The sequence below is a fragment of the Zootoca vivipara genome, chromosome 13 (assembly GCF_963506605.1).
Source record: "Zootoca vivipara chromosome 13, rZooViv1.1, whole genome shotgun sequence".
NCBI classification, from domain to species: Eukaryota; Metazoa; Chordata; class Lepidosauria; order Squamata; family Lacertidae; genus Zootoca; species Zootoca vivipara.
This window is the reverse complement of record NC_083288.1, coordinates 32,200,269-32,224,562: the sequence shown is the minus strand read 5'-3', so window position 1 is coordinate 32,224,562 and position 24,294 is coordinate 32,200,269. Positions and strand designations below refer to the sequence as shown.

General features: G+C 39.4%; 2 protein-coding genes across 2 annotated transcripts; both read right to left on the bottom strand.

Moving 5' to 3' along the window:
* Nucleotides 1–1,390: 1,390 nt before the first annotated feature.
* Nucleotides 1,391–2,290, bottom strand: LOC118094747 (vomeronasal type-2 receptor 26-like). Its single transcript, XM_035135369.2, has one exon. The coding sequence runs from the start codon at nucleotides 2,288–2,290 to the stop codon at nucleotides 1,391–1,393; it is 900 nt and encodes a 299-aa protein (XP_034991260.2).
* A 10,965-nt stretch (nucleotides 2,291–13,255) lies between these two features.
* LOC118094746 (vomeronasal type-2 receptor 26-like) lies at nucleotides 13,256–23,599 on the bottom strand. Its single transcript, XM_060281214.1, has 5 exons — nucleotides 23,451–23,599; nucleotides 21,377–21,668; nucleotides 16,288–16,515; nucleotides 14,931–15,057; nucleotides 13,256–14,157 (listed from the first exon to the last, which is right to left on the bottom strand). The coding sequence occupies exons 1-5, from the start codon at nucleotides 23,597–23,599 to the stop codon at nucleotides 13,256–13,258; spliced, it is 1,698 nt and encodes a 565-aa protein (XP_060137197.1).
* Nucleotides 23,600–24,294: the final 695 nt, after the last annotated feature.

Here is a 24,294-nt window from a genome sequence, read left to right as displayed (position 1 = left end):
TCACCAACCAGCACACCAGCACTTAATAGGACTGGGTATTTTTTTTAATCAAATTTCAGACTGTGTTATTGATTGTGCTTGTGAGCTCCAGAAATCCATAGGAGGCTTGACTAGATGGATTATGTCCCTGAGTGGTAATTTGTGATAATTAAAGGTTCCAGACTAATCTCCCAAGAGTATTGCATTGTACAATACATGACTTGCATCAGAAGAAGAGAAGAAAATATGTTTGATATATCTCAGCAATCCTTACAATGCAATCCTGCCAGGCTACTACTACTACTACTACAGTCATACCTTGGAAGCTGAATGGAATCCATTCCAGATGTCTGTTCAATTTCCAAAACATTCAACTTCCAAGGCATGGCTTCTGATTGACTGCAGGAGCTTCCTGCAGTCAACTGGAAGCCACTGAAGCCCCATCAGACGTTCGGCTTCCAAAAGAATGTTCACAAACTGAAACACTCACTTCTGGATTTGCAGCGTTCGGGAGCCAAAACGTTCGACTGCTAAGGCGTTTGTCAATTAATTCATTAAATTTTTATACCACTATTCACTCGAGGATGACAGGGAGGCTTAAAGGAAAAGGTAAAGGGACCCCTGACCATTAGGTCCAGTCGTGACCGACTCTGGGGTTGCGGCACTCATCTCGCGTTATTGGCTGAGGGAGCCGGCGTACAGCTTCCAGGTCATGTGTATCTATTTGTACTTTGATGTGATTTCGAACTGCTAGGTTGGCAGGAGCTGGGACCGAGCAACAGGAGCTCGCCCCATTGCAGGGATTCAAACCACTTACCTTCTCATCGGCAAGCCCTAGGCTCAGTGGTTTAACCCACAGCGCCACTTGCGTCCCCACACAGGGAGGCTTACAATATAGCATATTACAATAAAGTGTTATACAGTGTGATTGTGGGTGAAATATATGTTTTAAATACCTGAAGGAGGAGGAGGAGAAACTCAAATCCACATCAAGTTCACCAGTAGCTCTGTTTATCTGACACCTCTTAGTTAAACATTGACTAGAGGAAGCAGAAATAGAAGAGCAAGTCTATTCCTGCCACTGAGTCCACCCAAACAGTAAAACTGCTAAGGTTAGATTCAGCGCCTAAATTGCCAGCCTGACAGAGACAGGACAGAGAGTCAGTAACTCCATTAACACACAACTTTACTATTACATGGTGTCTTCTGGCTGAAGACAGATGGGTGGGAAATCTTGACTATAGCAATGTTTTATATTATCTGTTTATTGAAAAATACATATAAGCAACAGAGAAAAGGCAATGCAGAGTTGCAAAACTAAATAATAACAGCAAACCAATGTGCCAAATTACTATTTTGCTTGAATATTGAAATACCCCAACCATAACTACTTGCAATTGAAGAAATACATTTACATATTCCTCCTTATTATATGCTCCTTGGTGTTCAGGGAAGGCTTCAGAATAATAATGTAGCATTTAGGAACAAAAATACAGCCCACTAACCCAGCACTGGAGACCCAGATGGAGAAGATCTCCACAGCCACCATATATTTCCCCTTGGTGCTCAAGTAAGAGGGCACAAAGGACAACCAAACACTGCAAAACACCAGCATGCTGAAAGTGATGAACTTGGCTTCATTGAAACTGTCTGGCAACTTCCTGGCTAGGAAAGCCACAGTGAGGCTGACAAAAGCCAGCAATCCCAAGTATCCCAGAACAAAATAAAACATTGTGACTGACCCTTCATTACATTCTAGTATGATTTCTTCAACCAAAGAGTTCATGTTGAAATTTGGGAATGGAGGTGCAGTAGATAGCCATATACTACAAATTGTGACTTGTATGAGAGAACAGCCAAGAATAATAGAAATAGCCAATTTTCTCCCCACCCATTTCTTCATTGTGGATCCTGGCTTGGTTGCCATGAAAGCCAGAACCACAGTGATGGTTTTTGCCAGCAAACAAGAAACAGCTACTGAAAATATGATGCCAAAAGCAGTTTGACGTAAATAGCAGGTCACCCACTGAGGCTGGCCAATGAAGAGCAAAGCACAAAGAGGGCAGAGGAACAGGGAGATGAGGAGAAAGAATGATAGAGCTCGATTGTTGGCTTTGACAATGGGAGTGTTCTTGTACTTGATGAAAATTCCTAGTACCAAAACTGTGGTGAAAGAAGCAGCCAATATAAAAAAAACTAAAGTGGTGCCCAAAGGTTCTGAGAAAGAGAGGAAGTTCATGGACTTAGGGAGGCACTGGTCTCTGTTCTTGTTTGGAAATTCATCTTCTGGGCATTGGAAACAGTCATCCATATCTGAAAAACAGAACAAATTCTGTGTTTGTTCCTGTCTGTGCAGTTATATATTTCCAGATCTGCAACTTCTGTATGAAAGTGTACACAGAAATGTCTTATTTTCCTGAAGGCATCTATAGGGTTGATTAATAATTCCCCCTAAGTGTTTAACACCAGTTTACTTCTAAGGATATATCAGTACTGTAAGTGCTGCAATAAGATTTGCAGACGTCAAATCCTGCTCCAAGGGATTATGCAGGGAAGTGAATATCTCTTACTTCCTAAACAAAACGACTCTTATAACAAAAAAAAGTACAAATTGTACTTTGTACTTTTATAACTATTACTTTGCAATTTGGCCAGCTTAATCTACTCCTGCAGGTTGATGCCTCTGCAAATTCCAACCACTTTGGCCAGAAGGGGAGGGAGTTATAGTCATTTGTAAATTTCCCATTACAGTCATACCTCGGGTTGAGTATACGCTGTGGGTTGCGTATTTTCAGGATGTGTACTTCACAGACTCAGAAGTGTTTGCTTCCAGGTTCCGTCGCACGTGCATGCACAGAAGCATTCTTCACGCATGCGCAGAAGCGCTCTATCAGCGCTTCATGCATTCGCTAAAGCGCCGCTCAGGTTAAGTACTTTTTGGGGTGCGAACTGCACCCTGGAACGGATTGGATACTTAACCCGAGGTACCACTGTATAATCCAAGGGTGGAAACAAAAGTTCGCTAGCAGTTAAGTTAGATACCAAAGCTAAGTGTGCATAGAAAATATCTTGATGTGTAAACAAACATTCATGTATCTGAAAAATGATTTGCAATATTTACCACTAATAGAATATATTTTTCCCTAGCACTTACTGTATTGGATGGAAATGGGGAGGAATTTAAGAGACTATCAACAACACACGGTCGGTCTCAATATTGCATAGTATGTTCACCATTTTGTTTCTCTTACCCATCTGGTCGGAAATCTTTCCATCTGGACATAGAGCACAATCATAGCAACAAAATGGCTTCCCCTCTTTCTTTTTTCTGCTATAGCCTGGGTGGCAATTTTTATTACACTTGGCAAGGGGTAGTACCTGGCCATAAAAAGTAAAGGGAAAATTAATTCATGATATATTTGGTTAATAGCAGGGAAAAAGTTTTAAACAAAGTTGCTTCTCATGAGAAATAAGGTTTCCTTTGCACACTCCTTGGTGTTAAGTCCCTATATACTCAGTAGGGTCTATGTATATGTGACCAAAACAAGTTCCATCCCATTTGTGGCTTAATTTTTCATTTCTTTTTAAAAAGAAAATATTTTTTTAAAAAAATCTCTCTGGTTTTATGTACACAGACAAGTAAATGTGAGGTGGCATGAAGGACGACTTTTTCATTCTTTGACATTTTACAGCTTCTTGGAGGAGTTGGTAAGCCCATAGTGGCCACCTGCTAAATATGTCTTGTGAATCCCCCCACCCCCAAGGAAGCAACTGCACATTATAGAAATATGTTCACTGAGCCCAGCACATTTGAAATATTAATCAACCTTCATGAACAATTTTGGCAGAACCATTTTTTTCTTTTTTGCAACAGAAGAAGAAGAAGAAGAAGAAGAAGAAGAAGAAGAAGAAGAAGAAGAAGAAGAAGAAGAAGAAGAAGAAGAGTAGTAGTAGTAGTTTGGATTTGATAACCCGCTTTATCACTACCCGAAGGAGTCTCAAAGCGGCTAACATTCTCCTTTCCCTTCCTCCCCCACAACAGACACTCTGTGAGGTGGGTGGGGCTGAGAGACTTCAAAGAAGTGTGACTAGCCCAAGGTCACCCAGCAGCTGCATGTGGAGGAGCGGGAATGCGAACAAGGATCACCAGATTATGAGTCTACCTCTCTTAACCACTACACCACACCAGAACTGGGCATGAAAGACTCCAGTCACCTAAGAGTGCTACTGAAGAGTCATATGTAAATATGTTGAGCACAATAATCATATTTCTGTGCTCTTATTTCTGTGCTCCATTCTTTGCTTATACGTTTATTGCCACACCATTTTCGCCTTTTCCTTTCAGTGTGAAAACCAACACCTGCACCAGAACTTAGTCTGTTGAAACTATTAGCAAGGACTGAGCAATGTCCAAGGTCTGTTTAATATGACCCTATCAACTGAAAGCAGTCCTGCGGAAAGAGCACATTTTGAAGCAATTAAAGCTATTCACTTCTCTTCAAGGACAGCCACATGAATACTGTGTTATATCAAGGCAGCAACCTTCAAAAAACCTTATATAAAGCAACCTAATTTCCTTGTAATTGTTACAGCCACAGAGAACAAAACTTATCACTCTGATGGTTGATGCTTGTATGAAACTTTCAGACAACCCAGAATGCTGCTGACATGAATCACATTTCAGGGTGGAAAAGCTTCCTATGTAATTTTAATTTATTTTTTTCATAAAATCTATACACCGCTTGATTGAAAACAAAAACAAAAACAAAAAAACAAACCACACATCTCAAGACAGTTTACAGAAGGATTAGACAATAAAATTGAGGGGAAAATTGCAACCATAATTAAAGACATATGAAATTAAAATACTAATTTCAGTAACCCAGTTTCGAAGTAACCAATGCATGAGCTATTGTGGCAAGGCTTTTCCGATCCAGGATTGGCTGTAGCTGTTGAACCAGCTGTAGCTGGTAAAGGGGATTTCTAGCCACTGAGGCCACCTGAGCCTCCCGTGACAGAACTGGTTCCAGAAGCACCAGTAAAGGGTGGACTTTCTGCTTCAGGGGCAGTTTGAGCGTAGGCATCTGACCAATTTCTCAGACACGGGAGCTCTTCACCCACAGTGCCTCCATCTTGCCAACATTCATGCTCAGCTTGTTTGTCATCATCCATTTCACCACTGCATCCAGTCAATGGTTCAGGGACTGCACAGCCTCTCCTGATTCAGATGTTTTGGAGGAACAAAGCTGAGGGTCATCCCTATATTGATGGCATCTCGCCCTGAAACTCCAATGACTGCCCACAATGGCTTCATGTAGATATTAAATGGCACTGTAATATTTCCTCCTGCACCGATACATGGGCCCCACCTGATTAAGCATGTAATGCCATGTGATAACCTCATTAATAGTGAACTCTTGATTCAGAGCAGCCCATGGAGCCATCCTTCCCACCTTCAGTTTTGAAAAAGATTGGTTTGGGAAAGTAACCCAATTTATTATATCAAATCCAGATGCTAATTCACCATTTTCATTAAAAGACACCGTCTCTCCACCAGTGTTGTTAAATGAGATACTCCTTAGGAAATGGTGAAGCTAGAATGAATAGAGACAAAAATCCTTCCTTACATACCAGGTTACCATAACAATTAAAACAGATAATGATAATCACTAAATAATAATAAAGCTACCACTTAGCCTTAAACATTAGAATTCATAGTGTACCAAAGGTCAGGGTGAAAATGTGTGTTTTAAAATGGTACCTAAAATTAAACCAGGTTGGCATCAATCGCAGTGGTGGAGCTTCATGCTCCGCCACCGGGGGTGGAGATCAGGCGCTCTGCCCCCAGGGACGTGGCACACATTTTGGGGGTGGGGCACACGTTTTGGGGGCTGGGTGCATCGTGCGGGGCATGCATTTTGGGGTGGGGCGCACTGAGCGCAGGGGCGGGGCGCGTGTTTTGGGGGTGGGTTGGGCAGCCGCAATGGCGCCCTTGGGATCGTGCCACTCGGGGCGGCCCACCCTCACCGCCCCTATCTTCCTATGCCCCTGATCAGTCGTATTTGAGGGGATGGAAAGACACCCAAGATGTGTGGTGACATTTAAAGAAGATAAATGAATGAGTAAGTTAAGTTAATTTGGATATGCAGAAGATATTAAAAATAAATTTAAGGAACAGCAGAAAGAGGAGGAAGGAAGTCAAGTTTTAAAATGTCAGAATGATTGTACATCTGAAATATGAGTTGGATGAAAGCTAAGGCTGCAATACTGTAACCTCTACCTGAATGTAAATCCCATTTTTTTTAGATTGCCTATTATACCGCTTGGGCAACACAAAACGTTTTGGGCCTGCTGTATATCCCTTCTCCAGCAAACAATAAATGCTAGGTGGGGGAAGCATCCCTTCACTGTCATGGAAATCGGTGCCTCTTCCTCCCTGTAGGCCAGGGCAAAATCACACACACTGGAAGGTACTACCCTTGATCTGGAAAGCATATGGATGAGTGACTTGTTTGATATGTAGTCACATGTACAATGTTCCTAGAAAGAGAGTGGAAGAAGCCAGAGTGTGGGGAAACAAGTTCAGGGATAACACATGGAATATCTTAACTTGACCCACCCCCTGCTGTGTCTTCACATGAGAAAAGATATACAGGAATGGTGGGAGTGGATAATCAACATATTCAAGGAAAAGAAATGAAGTGTGTGGTGTGTAGGTTTACTCTGTAAACTGAGTGCCACCACACACTGGAAAAGCTATTGCAAAAGAACTGTTTTTCATGTAAAACATTACCTGCCAATGTTGCAGGTTTGTAGGATCCAATTTAGCTCCATCTGGCATTGCTCTGTGTTTTGAGCTGGATGAAATCATTTTCTGTAAACTATGTGCTATTGCATGGACAGCATTGTAAATGCTGTAACTCTGGCCTATCATGCCCATTTCAAAGAGAGTCCCAGGGAGGCTATCCAACCTCTCTTCACCAGAACAAACACTAGCACTTTCCTTGGCTGCTTTAGAATCAGGAAAGAAGCAGTTGAATGCCTGTTCCCAGAATATATGGAGAAAAATATCTTCTTTAGCTGAATTAGGATGTAGGGCCTGAAGGAATTCTTTAAACTCTGGCACTTCATTTGTGTGTATTGCAAAGGACAAGGCACCATCAAAGACTTGTATTTGAGAAGTCCTGCGCGTTGTATCTAACGTGAATTCCCACTGAGCTGTAAAGATCCACACTTTAAATATTGATGTCTCTGTAATACCTTTCACCATTGCATATAAATAAATTGTCCAGTTCAAAGATGGAATGGTGGGATTTTCTGCATTCACAACTAATACCTGAACTTCAGAGTTGGATAGATAACTTGCCTTTTTCAGGATGATGTCAAATGAGCTCAGTGTATCTATAGCATTAGATATAGCTGGTACTTTTCCATTGAGGGCTATACAGATCCCATGCTTCAAAAGCATTGGCATCAAAGTCTGCACAAATTTGTCTCCAGTATCATTCTCCGTTGTAAGGATCCCAACCCATGTCCACTGGAAATGCCCGAGAAGCTTGACAATCCCTGTGTACTGATATTCTTCATTGGGAACCATCCGGTACAATGAAGGCAGTTCACTTTTAGCATCTACCACTGGAGCAATTACACAATAGGCAATCTAAGGGGAAGGAAATGAAATTCAATTAAAGAAGTAGTTAATTCAATTGAAATATGTCTGCATTAATAATATAAATATGCAACGGTTTATTGTAATTATCTGCTAAGATAAAAAAGGAATGCTAACTAAATCTAAAAATGCTGGTGCATTTTAAAAATTGTAGATATTTAAAATAGTTTAATAACTATGAGCTTTGTTTTTCATAGTAATAACATCTGCAGTTCTTTTCTTCGCGCATGATAAAATTATTTCTGCTATTTTTCTGTGCACTTTTTCTTCATAATGAACTCATTCTACAGTTACATGCTAGTGTAATAGCTGGTTTCCACTAAGATATATGGAAGGTTAATTTAAACCCTGTCCAGTAGCCCCACTACTCATGCTGGCTGGGGCAAAATGCAGGAAAGAGGCAAATGACTGTTCCAGGCTATGCCAGCCTGGGTCTGGCATAGTGCTTTGTCCCAGATTAGCCATGTAGCCATCAACTGGCAGCAGTGACAGCTCAGGATTCCAGTGTGCCCTGGCTTGCTCAGCCTCACATCATGCTGTTTTGTGGCTTTCCATGGACTACCAGCAATGGTACTTCTGGTGACCCACACTTTCAGCAGGTTGATTGTATATGTATGTATGTATGTATGTATGTGTATATATATATATATATATATATATATATATATATATATATATGTTGTTATAGTTGTTTAAAACTGTGCACCTCAGATGTGTTAATATGTTCTTAGACGTGTTGCTAATCTTGCAAATAAAATCACAATAAACTGCCTGCCTTACAAGCACATAGTGACAAGAACTGGACAATTTGAATTTTCCTGACCCTGGACTTCTTTCTTTCTTTGGGAACATCAGCCTCATATATATTGTATATTTATTTATTTATTACATTTATATGCCTCCCATTACCCCACAAGGCACACAAGGTAGCAAGCAACAAAGCAATAAAACAATGCAATTGAACGTAACACAAAACAAAAGAACAATTGAAAACATAGAAAAATATTTTAAAAACTTACATCTCTTGCTAGCTCACAAAAATCTTTCAAAAATAAATAAAAGAGAATAAAATTCTAAATGATATAAATGATTAAAAGTTGCATTGCCTGCCAGCTCACTCTACCTGTGGTATTTTGTGGATGCTTAAGAGAGTGGCCACGTAAAGGGAGATTTCAGAGTCAGGGCCTCCAATGACAGCTATCAGATTATTTTGTTTATCACATTTGAAGTTGGAAACAGTCTTTTCAGAGGCAGACAGAAGTTTCAGGGTGTTCTGATGAGTCATTCTTGCATTCAGGAAGCTGTCATAAATTTTGACTCCAAGGCTGACATTCGGAAAGAGTCTGGGGTTCTCATTCATCTCATTCACTGCAAATACCAAGGACAGGACATGCTGGTAGTACTTCGGAGTTGCCCTAAGGAAAGAATTACCTTAAACATAAGACAGATATTCAGCTCTTCATCAACCACCTGTTTCATAAGAATTATTTGACAGGGTGCCACTTGATACATGACCATTGCTGCAGTTGTTCTTAGGATTATATGAACTAGATTGTGCCTCAGAAAGAATGATGAATTGGAACACATAAATCCCACTGGAGTCAACAGGAAAAGCAATTCATGATTCAGTCATATCCCATTGTTTTTAAAGAGAACTTGGGACAGCTAGCTTAATCTGGATACAATCATATCCCTATCAAATGCATCCTTTAAATTTCATCTGACTGAATAGCATAATCATTCCACTGTGACCAGGTGGCCCGATAAAGAGACAGAAATACAAGCTGGTGTTGAACTAGGACCACATTTTTAAGTGTTTATTGTTTATTATTATTATTTATTATTTGTACCCCGCCCATCTGGCTGGGTTTCCCAGCCACTCTGGGCAGCTTCCAACAACAACAACAACAAAAAAGAATACATTAAAATGTCACATATTAAAAACTTCCCTTCTGATGTCTTCTGAATGTCAGGTAGTTATTTATCTCTTTGACATCTGATGGGAGGGCATTCCACAGGGTGGGTGCCACTACCGAGAAGGCCCTCTGCCTGGTTCCCTGTAGCTTTGCTTCTCGCAGTGAGGGAACTGCCAGAAGGCACTCGGCGCTGGACCTCAGTGTCCGGGCTGAACGATGGCGGAGGAGACGCTCCTTCAGGTTAAGACATGGAAAACCACCTTCAGAGGGAAATACTATCAGTGCAGTATTTCCACCCATGAAGCCTCTTCCTTCTGATCACTTGGGTGGGAAAGAACAACTCAGCCTGTTTTCAAAACTGACCTTCAGTGAAATGCAAGCATCAGTTATTTAGTTGAGCCCAGCAGAGGAAACAGTGGGAACTTTAATGCTCATATTCTGTCTAGTTTGTACATGGAACAGCAGTTATCCAGTTGTGAATCTTTGTTTATCTGTTAAATAAAGCTGCAGTTAAATAAACTGTTATTTGGCATCCTTATTCTGGAAAATTGGGGGGGGGGCTATATCTAGCTTACTTTTCTTCTTCGGCTTTCTTTTTAGTTGTTGCTGCAACACAAATAATGCAGAACTGTGGTTTTTAAACAAAGTTTTTAAGCAAAGTGCATAGCCACAATGCAGATAAAGACAATCTCATCTCGATCATATGATTACATATTTATAATTACATATTATTCATATTAAATTTATAATTACATATTATGTCATATTAAATCATATTGCTTAAGGAAACTCTTAACCTCCACAGTTGAAATGATTGGTTTTAAAAAGTGTTTTATCTTGGCCGAATTGACTCATCCTGATCCATAGACTCATCCTGATCCAGCAGATATAAAACTCTAGTGGCCCAGTCACTATTCTTGTTATATGCATATATGAATGTTTTAAAAAGGGAAATGTTAAATGAAAAATGAACACGAGGAATAAAAATGGGGAATGCAAAACACAATGGATATATAAAGCACATCAGGTAGAAGAAAAACCAGAATTTGCTTTTTTTAAGCCTACACAGAAGTCTAAACACATGTTCAGAAAAGGTAATCTGATAACTCTAGTACTTTCTGACCATGCCAATGTTCATAGGATTTATGTGCACCAATTATGACCGGTACTCATGCATGCATAGGATAAATATTATTTCTTACAAAAGTCCATCTACCAGCTTCGTTGTCGGGTGCTCACTGAATGATAGTTCATCAAAAATGCAGCCATACAGAGCTGTAATAGCTCCAATAGTGAGGTCCCCTATCTGACCATACTGGTATGGCAGCTGAAAGGGATCATTCATGGTACACATAACAGGGTCTGGCCTGCACTCTGTGTGAGGCAGTTGCAGCCACAATATGAGCAAGAGCAAAACATATGCCCCTGCCATCCCACACCACTTATTGATGCAGAATGTCCTCTTGGATCTACAATCCACCATCAACTTGGTTTCAACAATGGCTCTGAATTATTTTGATAAAAGAGACCCCCCAAAATATCAGATTGAATGCTGCAACCCTGTTTTCCCACCATCCCACATCCCAGTACTAATTGTGACCAGGATACCTAAATAGCAATCAGTCTCTATTATTCATTGTTCTTCTGGTCTCAGAACATCCAACTGGGATTAAGCAAGATAGATTATTGACATCTAGTAATTTGTGATAATTGAAGGTTTGAAAGCCACCTCCCAACTGTATTGCACTGTGCACGTTAACACTTGCAGCAGAAAGAAATAATGTTTGCTATATCTCAGCATGAGGGACTCAGGTGGCGCTGTGGGTTAAACCACAGAGTCTGGGGCTTTCTGATCAGAAGGTCGGCGGTTCGAATCCCTGCAACGGGGTGAGCTCCCGTTGCTCGGTCCCAGCTCCTGCCCACCTAGCAGTTCGAAAGCACATCAAAGTGCAAGTAGATAAATAGGGACCGCTCCGGCGGGAAGGTAAACGGCGTTTCCGTGCGCTGCTCTGGATTGCTGGTGGCAATGTGCTAAAATATACGAATTTTGGAACAAAGTATATGAAAAATTAAAGATGTTTAAAAGTACATACGAAAAGAAACCTGAAATTGTCCTATTAAGGATGGTGCCAGAGAACTTCCCAGAAGACAGAAAAAATATACTTTTATATGTATGTGCAGCAGCTAGGCTTCTCATTGCACAAAATTGGAAGGGTGAGAAAATACCGATGATCCTTGAATGGTAGGAAAAACTGGTGGAATTCATGTATTTAGCCAAAATGACGGCAGCAATCAGAAGCATATCCAAGCAGAAATGTAAAGCCGAATGGAAATATGTTGAGGACTATTTGATTAAAGGAGGTATAAATATTGAATTGGTGATTTGCTTAAATTGAAACAGATACAGGGAAGTGTACAGAAAGAATGTAATTAACAGATTAAAAAAGCAAGTTAAGTTAAAATAAAAGAGGAAAACAATGCATAAACCATAGGGAGTCAAAATTTCTGTTTTTATATTCTGTTTTTATATTTCTTTTTTATGCTTGTTGTTTATTCTTTATATCATATTTGTTTTATGTTCTTTGTAATATTTTAATGTTATCAAATAAAGATGATTTCAAATTGAAGAAACATAAAATGTAAGCATGCCAGTAAATCAACTTTTCTTTCATGTTTCTTCTAAACACAAATACAGTGGTGCCTCAGTTTAAGTACACAATTGGTTCCGAATGTCTGTATTTAACCTGAAGTGTACTTAACCTGAAGCGAACTTGCCCTATTGAAAGTAATGGAAAGTGGATTAATCCATACCAGACAGGTAGATGGAGTACCCAACCTGAAGCGTACATAACCCAAGGTATGACTGTAATTGGTTCCAGAGGTCCGTACTTAACCTGAAGCGTACATAACCTGAAGTGAACTTTCCCATTGAAAGTAATGGAAAGTGGATTAATCCATACCAGACAGGTCCACGGAGTACTCAACCTGAAGATACTTAACCCGAAGTATGAGTGTAATTGGTTCTGGAAGTCCGTACTTAACCTGAAGCGAACTTTCCCATTGAAAGTAATGGAAAGTGGGTTCCAGACGGGTCTGCGGAGTACTTAAACTGAAAATGCTCAAACCGAGGCGTACTTAAACCGAGATATGACTGTGCAACTTAGCATCACTGTTAAGGTACCCAACAACAGTTCTTATTTTATGTTTATGAAACTAGCACTTCAATATACCTAGTACTGGATTTTTTCAAATGGGAGGAAACGGCTCGTTCCTGTAATATATTAACATATTGACCAGTAAACTTCTCATGACCATAAATAATTGATAGTACTCTTATTGGCCTTTTTATTGCTTCATCATTTTTCCACCTCCTGCTCTATAGCCTAGAGGAGAACTTCTTCACAAATGCTGACATAGCATTTTGCACAAATTACAGACAATAGTTTGCAACAGACAATGGCTAGTGAATCGAGTCAGGTTCGTAACCAATGGCAATTAACCACTATTCTAAACAGTAATCCACATTTTGTACACAACAAGATGTTTAAATCTGTTAATTCTGATATATTGTTTTACAAAAGCACTCAATGGAGAAGACTTGAAAAGTTGAAGACGTTAGTACATATATTTGCTTTGAATAAATTCTCAATTGAATAGCTTTGTATGCATAAATATCCAAACATTTCATTTCCTAAATATTCCTCCTTATTAGCTGGTCCTTTGTGTTCAAGGAAGGCCTCAAGATAATTATGTAGCATTTGGGGGCAAAGATGCAACCTAGTAACCCAGCACTAGAGGACAAAATGGAGAAGATCTCCACAGCCACCATGTATTTTCCTTTTGTGCTTAAATAAGAAGGAACAAAGGACAACCAAACACTGCAAAAGACCAACATGCTGAAAGTGATGAACTTGGCTTCATTGAAACTATCTGGCAACTTCCTGGCCTGAAAAGCCACAATGAAGCTGACAGTGGCCAGAAATCCCAAGTAGCCCAGAACACAATAGAACAGAGTCACAGACCCTTCATTGCATTCCAGTATGATTTCTTCTGTCAGAGAATGCATATCAAAATGTGGAAATGGAGGAGCAGTACATAACCAAACAGCACATATAATGGCTTGAATAGTGGAGCAGCCAAGAAGAAGCGAACTGGCCAATCTTCTCCCCACCCATTTTCTCATCCGGGATCCTGGCTTGGTGGCCATGAAAGCCAAAACCACAGTAATGGTTTTTGCTAAAATGCAGGAGACAGCCACTGAGAATATGATACCAAATGCTGTTTGTCTTAAGTAGCAGGTCACTAGGTTCGGTCGGCCAATGAATAGCAAGGAGCACAGGAAGCAAAGCAATAGAGAGATGAGAAGAGAGTAGGTGAGCTCCCGATTGTTGGCTTTGACGATTGGGGTGTCCTTGTTCTTAATGAAAATCGCCAGCACTGCAGCTGTGATTAGAGAAGAAAACAAAATAAAGAAGGCTAAAGTGGTCCCCAAGAGCTCCGTGAAAGAGAGAAAGTTAAGGATCTTAGGAAGGCAGTTATCTTTGTTCTTGTTTGGGAATTGACCTTCTGGGCATTGGAAACAGTTGTCCATATCTGAAAATGGGACAAAGTTTGTATCAATCGTTCAGTAAAGATGTCAAACTCTGCATAGAACTGGGTTATTAAATAAGAGTAGGTGGGAAATACTTTCTGAAAGTTTCTTCCTCTACATTGGTGCCATTGCTCTTTTGGTCTCAGAACATCCAGCTGGGATTAAGCAAGCTAGATCATTTCAGCATTCATCTTTGGCACACACATACATATAAACACACACTCTCTATCAGAGTAGACCTTCACTTATATAAAAAAATATTTTTGACATTTCTTAGGCAGGAGAATAACAAGACTCTGCAACCATACATGTGGAAGGTGTAGAAATCAATGTATAACTACACCAATGGTGTGAATACACTATGGATGAAGCACAAATCTCCGTCTTCCAGAGATTTCAACTACACCCATGATATGAATGGTCTGTATCAAGATGTACATCAAAAACACAGTTATTTGACTTGGAATAAGAGATACAAATCCCTTCTAGAAAAGCATGGCAATGGTGATGAAATTTGGCAGTATACCAAACACATTAACTGGACTTGATATAAAATGTTTATGGATCTATGTCCATAGCTGCCAAGTTTTCCCTTTTCTCGCGAGGAAGCCTATTCAGCATAAGGGAATTTCCCTTAAAAAAATGGAGAACTTGGCAGCTATGTCTATGTCAGAACTAGACAATTGTCAACCACGTTCTGTTTTAGGGAACTAGATTGACAGTAGAAAAGGGGGTTCAATGCTGCAATCCATATTCAGGTCACTATGTCTTCTACCATTCTGGTCTGAAATCTTTCCATCTGGACACGGAGTGCAATCATAGCAACAAAATGGCTCCCCCTCCTTCTTTTTTCTGCTGTAGCCTGGATGACAGTGATCATTACACCTGGCAAGCGGCAGCACCTATCCATTAAAAATGAAGAGAAATAAATTGATGTACCTTTACAAAAAGAAAGAAACACCCACACTCAATGCTGCTGTCGAGAACATTGGGCCCCATGGAAAATGAGATTTAAGTGATTCAAAAAGCATCAAATCCCACAATAATTTTGTACATTAATGCCAGATAGACAGAAAGGGAAAATATAGGGGGGGGGAATGAAAAAAAATGAACAAGGCATCAACTTCAAAGTGTCATTTTCCTAATGAGCATATTTTTTCCTGTATTAAACTGCTGGTGCGATCTCCTGGCCATTCTTAGTTCTATGCTAGGAGTTCTCTTAGACACAACCAAGCATAATAAGAACAGAATTTGATATCAAAGATGTAAGCTGTAACGGAATGTAAGGAAATGCAAGGGAACCAGGCAGAGGGCCTTCTTGGTAGTAGCACCCGCCTTGTGGAACGCCCTCCCACCAAATGTCAAAAAGAAAAAAACAACTACCAGACTTTTTGAGGACACCTGAAGGCAGCCCTGTTTAGGGAAGCTTTTAATCTTTAAGAAATTAGTGTATTTTAATATTTCTGTTGGAAGCCGCCCAGAGTGGCTGGGGAGGCCAAGCCAGATGGGCGGGGTATAAATAATGAATTATTATTATTATTATTATTATTATTATTATTATTATTATTATTATTATTTGGTTGTTACTAGCATTTTACTGAAAAGTAAAACAAACAGCTCATGACAAAATCAGCAACTTCAAGAGCTGGCCGATGATGACCTTGAATCCATTTTTCTGAAAGCCACACATGTATAATCAATTTGTCAAAATAATACAGTAGGGCAGCAGTTTTAATTTACATTCTCTTGCGCCAACTTACATTTATTTATTCCAGTGTTTTAAAATTTGGATTGGCCTTTATACTTTTGAAATAATGAGGTGTTCATATATATGGGCAGTATATAACTGAATGAATAAGAAAGAAAATAATCATTTAGTCACTTGCTCTGCTCTATGATTTTGTCCCTCATATATGTTACTGAGAATAATAATAATATATCAGGATGAGAAGAATTATCAAGGCTCATTTGGGAACTCTTCCCTTTTAGCAACTTCTCTTATGTTTGTCATATACATATAAATAGATAAAAAGATAGACTGAGTCTCCTACTGAATGGAATCACCTGTCATGGTTCTTTATTGTGCCGCTTACTAATTTTAGTTTTATCTTATTTCTATATTTGGATCCTACCTGGTTAAATATTCTGTGCCATGTGATAGCCTCTTCATCCACTGTGAATTTCTGATCAGGTAAAGCCTGTGGATCCATCCCTCCTACTTTCACTTGTAAAAACGATTGGTTTGGGAAAAGTACCCAGTTTACAATATCAAATCCAGATACTAATTCACCATTCTCGTCAAAGGACACTCTGTCACCAGCACTGTTGTTAAAGGAGATACTTTGCAAGAAAGAGTGAAGCTAGAATGGGAAAAAAAATGCAAGCCAAAAAAATTAAAAAGAGGGACTTTCAGCGAGGCAAGATAGTGAGCGCCATAACCGCACTGAACCCCTAGGGAACGCCAGCACCAAACTGCTTGTCTGGTCCCCACACCACCATCACCATCACAACTATCAAAAGGGAGTCTGGGGAGCCCAAACTGATAATTGAAGAGGCAGCACAGAGCCTCACCCCCTCACCCCCTGACAATCTCGATCCCACTGGGACTCATAGCACCCCAACAAAGTTCCTGGATTGGATGCCTCCAACTTACCACTGCCAACATCACCATCACCACCACCACTGCCAAGGGAGAATGGCAGGAGGGGACCGGGAAAGTCAGGGAGGCTGTGAGAGAATGTGTGGCCTAGCCCAGGAGGTGTTATTGGGGTGCTATTTTTGTTTTGATTATATATATTGTGGTTTTTATGTTGATATTTTCTGTGAACCACCATGAGACCTCTGGGTAAAGGGTGGTATATAAATTCAAATAATAATAATAATAATAATAATAATAATAATAATAATAATAATAAGATGATGATGTGGGGGACCACATTCTTAAAAATCCAATACTGTTTTTTTGGAAGAATGGGAGTCAACTGCCTAACTTATCGTATGTGATAGTTGTATGCATTGTACTTTCATTTGCTTTTGGTTTTCCTCTTCCCCCTGTATTTTCAGTTTATTTTTCAATTTCTGTATTTATTCTTATTTGCTACACTCATCATTTTTACTGCATTTTGTATATGCTTATGTCAATAAATTTTCATAAAATAATAAAAGGTCAACTGTAATTTCCTTTTCATAAATGTAATAAGACTTTTCAATCCTCTCTCTAACCAGAGATTTCTCATTGTCCTGGCTTCCTTGCCTGCTGATGTGAATGGAGAGGAAATAGTGAGATAACTGCTTCTTTTTGCAAAATTCTTCAATTTGTGCAGAATTCATCACATCCAGCATATTTAAGCAGTAAAATATTATACTTAGCGACTCCAAATCATTACATGTAAAGTCATAAATATAGCAAAAAAGAAAGAAAGATACTTGTGTGGGACTATTATAAAAAGAAAAACCAATGCTCCAAATCTGTAGTAGGCCAATACTTGTTTTGCAACATTTTCATTGGCCTAATGAATATGTTGCCCAAATATGGATTATATAATTCAGTCATACCTCCTGTTGCGTCCACTGCGGGTTGCATTTTTTCATGATACGAACGCGGCGGACACGAGTGTTTACTTCCGGGTTTCACCACGCGCACATACACAGAAGCGTCCTGCGGGCTTCATGCATGCGCAGAAGCGCTCTATCGTCCCTTTGCATGCTTGGGTTATGGACATTTTGGGGTGCAAACAGCACCCCAGAATGGATTGGGTCCGCAACCCAAGGTACCACTGTATAATAATTATGTTTCTCTATAATAGGGTAGGAAAATTTGATTGTTCTAAATTAACCAACCAACAGTTTTTTCCTTTCTCTTTTAACTCTGGAATTATATACACCTTTTGTATTATTAACAAAAAATTACAAGAAGAAAAGAAGTCATGTGAGTGGGCAAAGTATTCAAGGAATACAGAACATTCTTAGCAGATATGTGCATAAAGCTTTTAAAGAAATTCACTTTGGATGAGGAACACTACCTGCCAAGGTTGTACTTTTACTGGACTCACTCTACCTCTGTTTGGCATGGCTCTGTGTTTCTGCCTGGCTGAGTGCATCTTATGTAAACTATGTCCTATGGCATGAACTGCATTGTAGATGCTGTAGCTTTGGCCGGTCATGCTCATTTCAAAAAGTGTTCCAGGGAGGCTCTCCAAATTCTCTTCACCACTACAGCCATTATTGTTTTCCATGCCATCCATAGAATCAGAATATGAGCACCTGAATGCACTTTCCCAGAAAAGCAAAATAAACCCATCTTCATTTTTTGATTTAGGGCGAAGGGTCTGCAGGAATTTTCTGAAGCCCCACACTTCATTTAAGTGTATTGCAAAAGTGAAGGCGCCATCAAAGACTTGCATATCTAAAGACATCAGTCGTGTGTCTGCTGAGAAATCCCATTGGGCTGTCATGACCCATACTTTCCCTATTGCTAATGGTGGGATATCCTCCACTACTGCATACGCATATATTTTATATAACAAAAAAGAGATAGTAATAGTTTCTGCATTTACAACCAACACTTGAACACTGGTGTTCGATAGATAATTAACTCCGTCCAAGATGGAATCAAAAGAAGTAAATGTCTCTACTGCTTGAGCGGTGGCTGGAATTTTCCCCTTGATGGCTATACAGATTCCATGTTTCAAAAGCATTGGAATCAAGGTCTGGATAAACTTGTCTCCATTATCATCGTCCATGGTGAGGATCCCAACCCACGTCCATTGAAAATGCAGAAGAAGCTGAGCTATCCCTGCATACTGATATTCTTCATTAGGCACCATCCGGTAGAATGAAGGGAGATGGGTTTTAACATCCGTCACTGGAGCGATTACACAATAGGCAATCTAAGTAAAAAGATTATGTTAATTTCAGTAAAATTCTAGGAACGTCTTTTTTCTTCAAGAGTTTATTGGGTGAGTGGGGGTGACAAAAGATACTCCTGAAAAGTCATAATGGAGAAAACCTATGTCTTCATACTATATAGCAGGGACATAGAGTGGCCTTACAAAGTGGCAAAATGGTTTCCACTTTTTACTTGTTTTTTATTTTATTTTATTTTACTTTTTTAAAAAAATCACTTTGCTTTGCAAAGTTCAAGCTTTTTTACTCTCCCACGAAATGCTATAAAGCTAAAGGTCACCTCTTCAGAGAACATGAAGGATGCTCTTTCTTTTCAGTGTTCTCTAATGACTGAATGCTTTTGTGGGGATCTAGGGAATGAGAGTGGTCTAAGGCAGGCATGCCAAACATGCAGCCCTCCAGATGTTTTGGACTACAATTCCCATCTTCCCCAACCACTGGTCCTGCTAGCTAGGGATCATGGGAGTTGTAGGCCAAAACATCTGGAGGGCCGCATGTTTGACATGCCTGGTCTAAGGGATAGAGGGGGTAGATCAGGCATCGGCAATGTTTTCCGGCCATGGGCCGGATCATTGCCACTGAAGCTGGTCCGTGGGCTGGACAAGCTCCGGACTTGCGCAGAAGCGATTTCCAGCTTCTGGGTATGGGCGGCGCAGCATCGGAAATCGCTTCTGCGATTTCAGGCGCTGTTTTTGGCATCTGCACTTGCAGTTTAGCAAGGCTCTGCCGGTTTAGCGCGGTGCGGGGACTTGCCGAGCGGGAGGCTTGGTGACCGGGCGGCTCGTGGGCTGGATAAACGGCCTCCGTGGGCCACATCCGGCCTATGGGCTGGAGGTTGCCAATGCCTGGGGTAGATGGAACTTTTGAGTGAGGAGAGAACCATTTGTCTAGTGTGTTATTCCTGTTCACATTTACATGTTGTAATTGTGCGTTTGCACTTTGCATAGGTACATTGTATGCACTTTATAAACAATCCCTGTCCAATTTTGGTTGGCTGCACTTTGGCGCTTTTTTATTTATTTCACAAAATTTATACATGTATTGATTTAAAAAAAATCTGAAACAAGCCTACTTTAAAATATGCAAATGTTAAAATGCTAGAACACATTAAAATTTCCTCAACTTTCTAAGCATCTGTGTAGGCTTGTCTAAACAAGAATGTTTTTAGCAGGTACCAGAAATAATACAGTGAAGGTTCCTGCTTGATCTCAATAGACAGGGTGTTCCTAAATGGAGGTGGTGTTACAATAAATTGTTCAGTTCTTACAAATGCAGCATGGGTATTGTGTGGCACTTGTAGGAGTGACATACCCTTGACTGGTAGCAATTCTATTTATAATCGGGTTTTTTGGAGGGAGGGAGGGAGGGTTACCACTTTTGTCTTTATATAAAGAATGGGATTAATTGTTCACTTTTCCTCTTGCATGAATAGGGGGCCAATTACACTGTTGTGTTAACTACACATTCATTATTTGCTGACTTACACTTTCTTTCCAAAAAGAACAAAAGAGAAACTTCAAATGCCATTAGTAGAAATGTAAATATTATACTAATAATAAATTTATTGTTTATATCCACTAGGGTGATGACTTTTTTACAACCTCATTTCCCTGTATCATAATTTGATGAACCTTCATTAAAGATTAGATAAAAACTTACTTTCAAAGAGATTTGATAAAAAAAAAAACCTCACACACAACATGATTTAAAAAAATTTATTTATCAGTTTTTTGACCATTTTTGAAGTCACTGTAAGCAGATATAAAATTGAATACCCAAGCTTTGGAGTCACATATATACAACATTATATAGGGTCATCAAACACACAAGGAAGCTTTCTATAGCTGCAGTAACAGTATAGACGCCGCTAGAGGATGATGTTTTGCTACCTCTCCTTTAGGTTCTTTTCCCAGCATGCCCGGCAGGGTCTGCTGGCTGAGTTTTGAGGTCCCAAAAAGGGGCTTTTAGCTTGTGCAGGTGTTACATTTGTATACCCTATGTTGCTAAGAACACTCCCCATTGTGGAATGTGGTGTTGTGTCCAAATTTGATACGAAATATATATATAGAATTGTTAATACAATTTTATGAAATGGTAAAACGGCATACAATTTTTTAAAAATGGTTTGTGCATAACCTTTTTAAATATTTCAATGGAATATACCTCATTTTAGTCATTAATAGGTGAAAGTTCATCCATTTGTGCTACAGGAAATAATTTTTGAGGGAAAAAAATGAAAAAGTCATCACCCTAATATCCACCTATCTGGCTGGGTTTCCATGTGGGAAAGCTGCATAGCCAATCCAAATATTTTACCTGTGGAATCTTGTGGATGCCTAAAAGAGTAGCCATGTAAAGGGAGATTTCAGAGTCAAGTCCTCCAATGACGGCCATCAGATTCTTCTGCTTATTGCATTTGAAATTGGGGACTGCAGTTTTATGACTGGAAAGAAGTTTCAGGGTGTTCTGATGAGTCATCCTTGCATTTGTATAACTGTCATAAATGTGGAAGCCAAGACTGACATTTGGTAGAAGTTCAGGATTCTCGTTTATCTCCTTGACAGCAAATGCCAAAGACAAGATACGCTGATAGCTCTTTGTCCTTGGACTGAAGAAAGAGTTAATCAAGGCAGATATATATATATAGATATTCATCAACCATCAGTTTTTAAAACATTTGTTAGATTACATCTAACTGGAAGGAATATTAGGATAGAATCCTGTCTGCTTTGTAAGTAAGAATTTAATAACAAATTTACTAACAGCAGACACCACAGTAATAGCCAGAACATGGAAAACTTTGCAATTAATAAATATTAAGCACTGGAATAATATTTATGAATACATTTCCCCTTTTTTATTAATAAATATTTATTAATATACATATTGTTTTTCAAACAACTGCCCCCCATGTTCTAATAACCTTCTTGTCAGGTAACACAATATGCATGTTTGTTTCTTTAATGTATTATACTTCAGTTTTATTATGTTGCACTAGTTTTAAATGAGATCTTGTGCACAACATTATATATATATATATATATATATATATATATATATATATATATATATGTGTGTGTGTGTGTGTGTGTGTGTGTGTGTGTGTGTATGTTATATGACTTTGCAGTATTGGAGGAATAAAAATAAATAAATAATATCATGACTTAATATCACAGTAGTAGTTTTTAAACATTTATTGCTCTGAACCATAGATCTTAAGATTCCAAAGGTAAAGCATTAATAAATCCAAACTCATCTTAGTTGTGTATAAACTGAAGGTACACAAGATTGTACTCTCAGAAAGTTTTGATTAGAAACTGCAATGCTCTTATACATTTTCTAAGGATTAAACTCAACTGCCCCCAAACAAAGACACACACATAAACACACCATTGTTCAGCCCCTATGGAAGATTTGTAATGCCACATCACAATCCTGGCTTTGCATGAAACCAGAGTGGCGTAGGGAAACAAAGCTGAAGGCAGGTTGCACAATAGCAGTGGCCCTGGCAAGGGAGCAAGAAGGGAAGGGGGAAATCCGTGGTTTAAACACTGGTAGAAGTTTCAATAAAGCAGGATTTGGAGGAAATGTGAGGGAAATTGCCAAAGACATCAAAGACATAGGTTTGAGTACTATGGAATATTTGGGAGCTCCGCATAGTTATCTCTCACTCAAGAAGCTGCTGAGGAATGAACAACAGAGAAGTCTGAGTGCAATGAGAAGTGAACACAGAATAACTATCTGGTGATTTTAAACGAAAGCAGAGGTTTCAGAAGAGTGAACAGAGTTCAACATGGGGGGTGGCAGTTTAAAACAAAATATGAGTGCAGTGAAAAGGCAGTTTAAAAAGGTTCTGTTGCGTTAGCTTTTCACTCTTAGCTTCTGTGGTCTACCCTTATCTGTTATTTCTCCTGCCTAAAAGTGGTTGGTTGGTTGGTTGGTTGGTTTGATTGATTGATTGAAAATCCCTTGGTGTACCCCCTCCCCACATTTTGTTTTAAAAGTACTACTTTTTTCTCAGCTTCACTTCACCTCCATTTACTCAAAACTTCTTTAGCTGAGAAAAGCATCTTCTCCTCCCCTCACACACAAACCTGGTTTTGAAGACAAAGGTGAGAATCAGTGCAAAGTAGGGCTACATTACAGAAGATAGAAGTGGCTTCAGAAATGCAACTGGAAAGGTGAAATGTGAAGGGGAAACCCTGTGTGTTAATATGGAGGACATAGCAGGGGTTTGTTGAGTAGATCAAGCCAGTAAGCAGCCTTACATCTTGATATATGTGTATAACAAACCCAGAATTCATTAAAGACTTTTTAAAACCACTTTTTTCAAGTAATAGTAATAGTTATGACCTGGCCTGAAGTACGCAGAAAAAAAAATACTCCTTACATAAGTTTTAGTCCTTCCAGATACTCGTTTGTGGGATGTACCCTGAATGATAGTTCATCAGATAAGAAGCCATATTGAGATACCATAAATCCAATCGTTAGGTCCCCTGACTGATAATATTGATGTGGGAACTGGGGGGAATCAACCATGGTACGCATAACGGCATGTGACTCACAGTCAGTCTGAGGGAGTCGCAGAAACAAGAGAAGCAGAGGCAAAAGAAACAACCCTGTCATCTTCAACCAAATATTCATATGCAGAATGCCCAGCATCAATCCAAAATCAACCTCCAGCCTGTTCAGTGGCTCTTCTGGACCTGTTCAGTGGCTCTTCTGAGGACGGCATTCTCACACAGATCAGTCTGACAGCTGTAACCCTGCCTCTTCAGCACCACACATCCCAGCACTGAGTATTCAATATCTACTTTCAGATTTTGTTAATTATTGTTATTGTGATTGGAGAAAATCCACATGGGATTTGGCAATATGCATGAGGACAACTAATAATTTCTGAAGATTTCAAAGATGTTTCCTCAGTGTATTACATTGTGCAAAACATTACTTGTGGCTGAACAATATAATAAAATATTATTACAGTGGTACCTCGACTTATGAATGACTCAACCTACGAATGTTTCGAGTTACGAACAGAGCTTCGTCCACCATTTTGGATGCGGTTTAGATAGGATTTTTTCGACTTACAAATTTTTAGATAGGGTTTTTTTGACTTACGAATTTTTTGAATCCCCCCATTGGCTTCGACTTACGAATTATTCGACTTACGGAGGTCCGTTCGGAACGGATTGAATCGAGGTACCACTGTATTTTTTAAAATCTGAATAAAT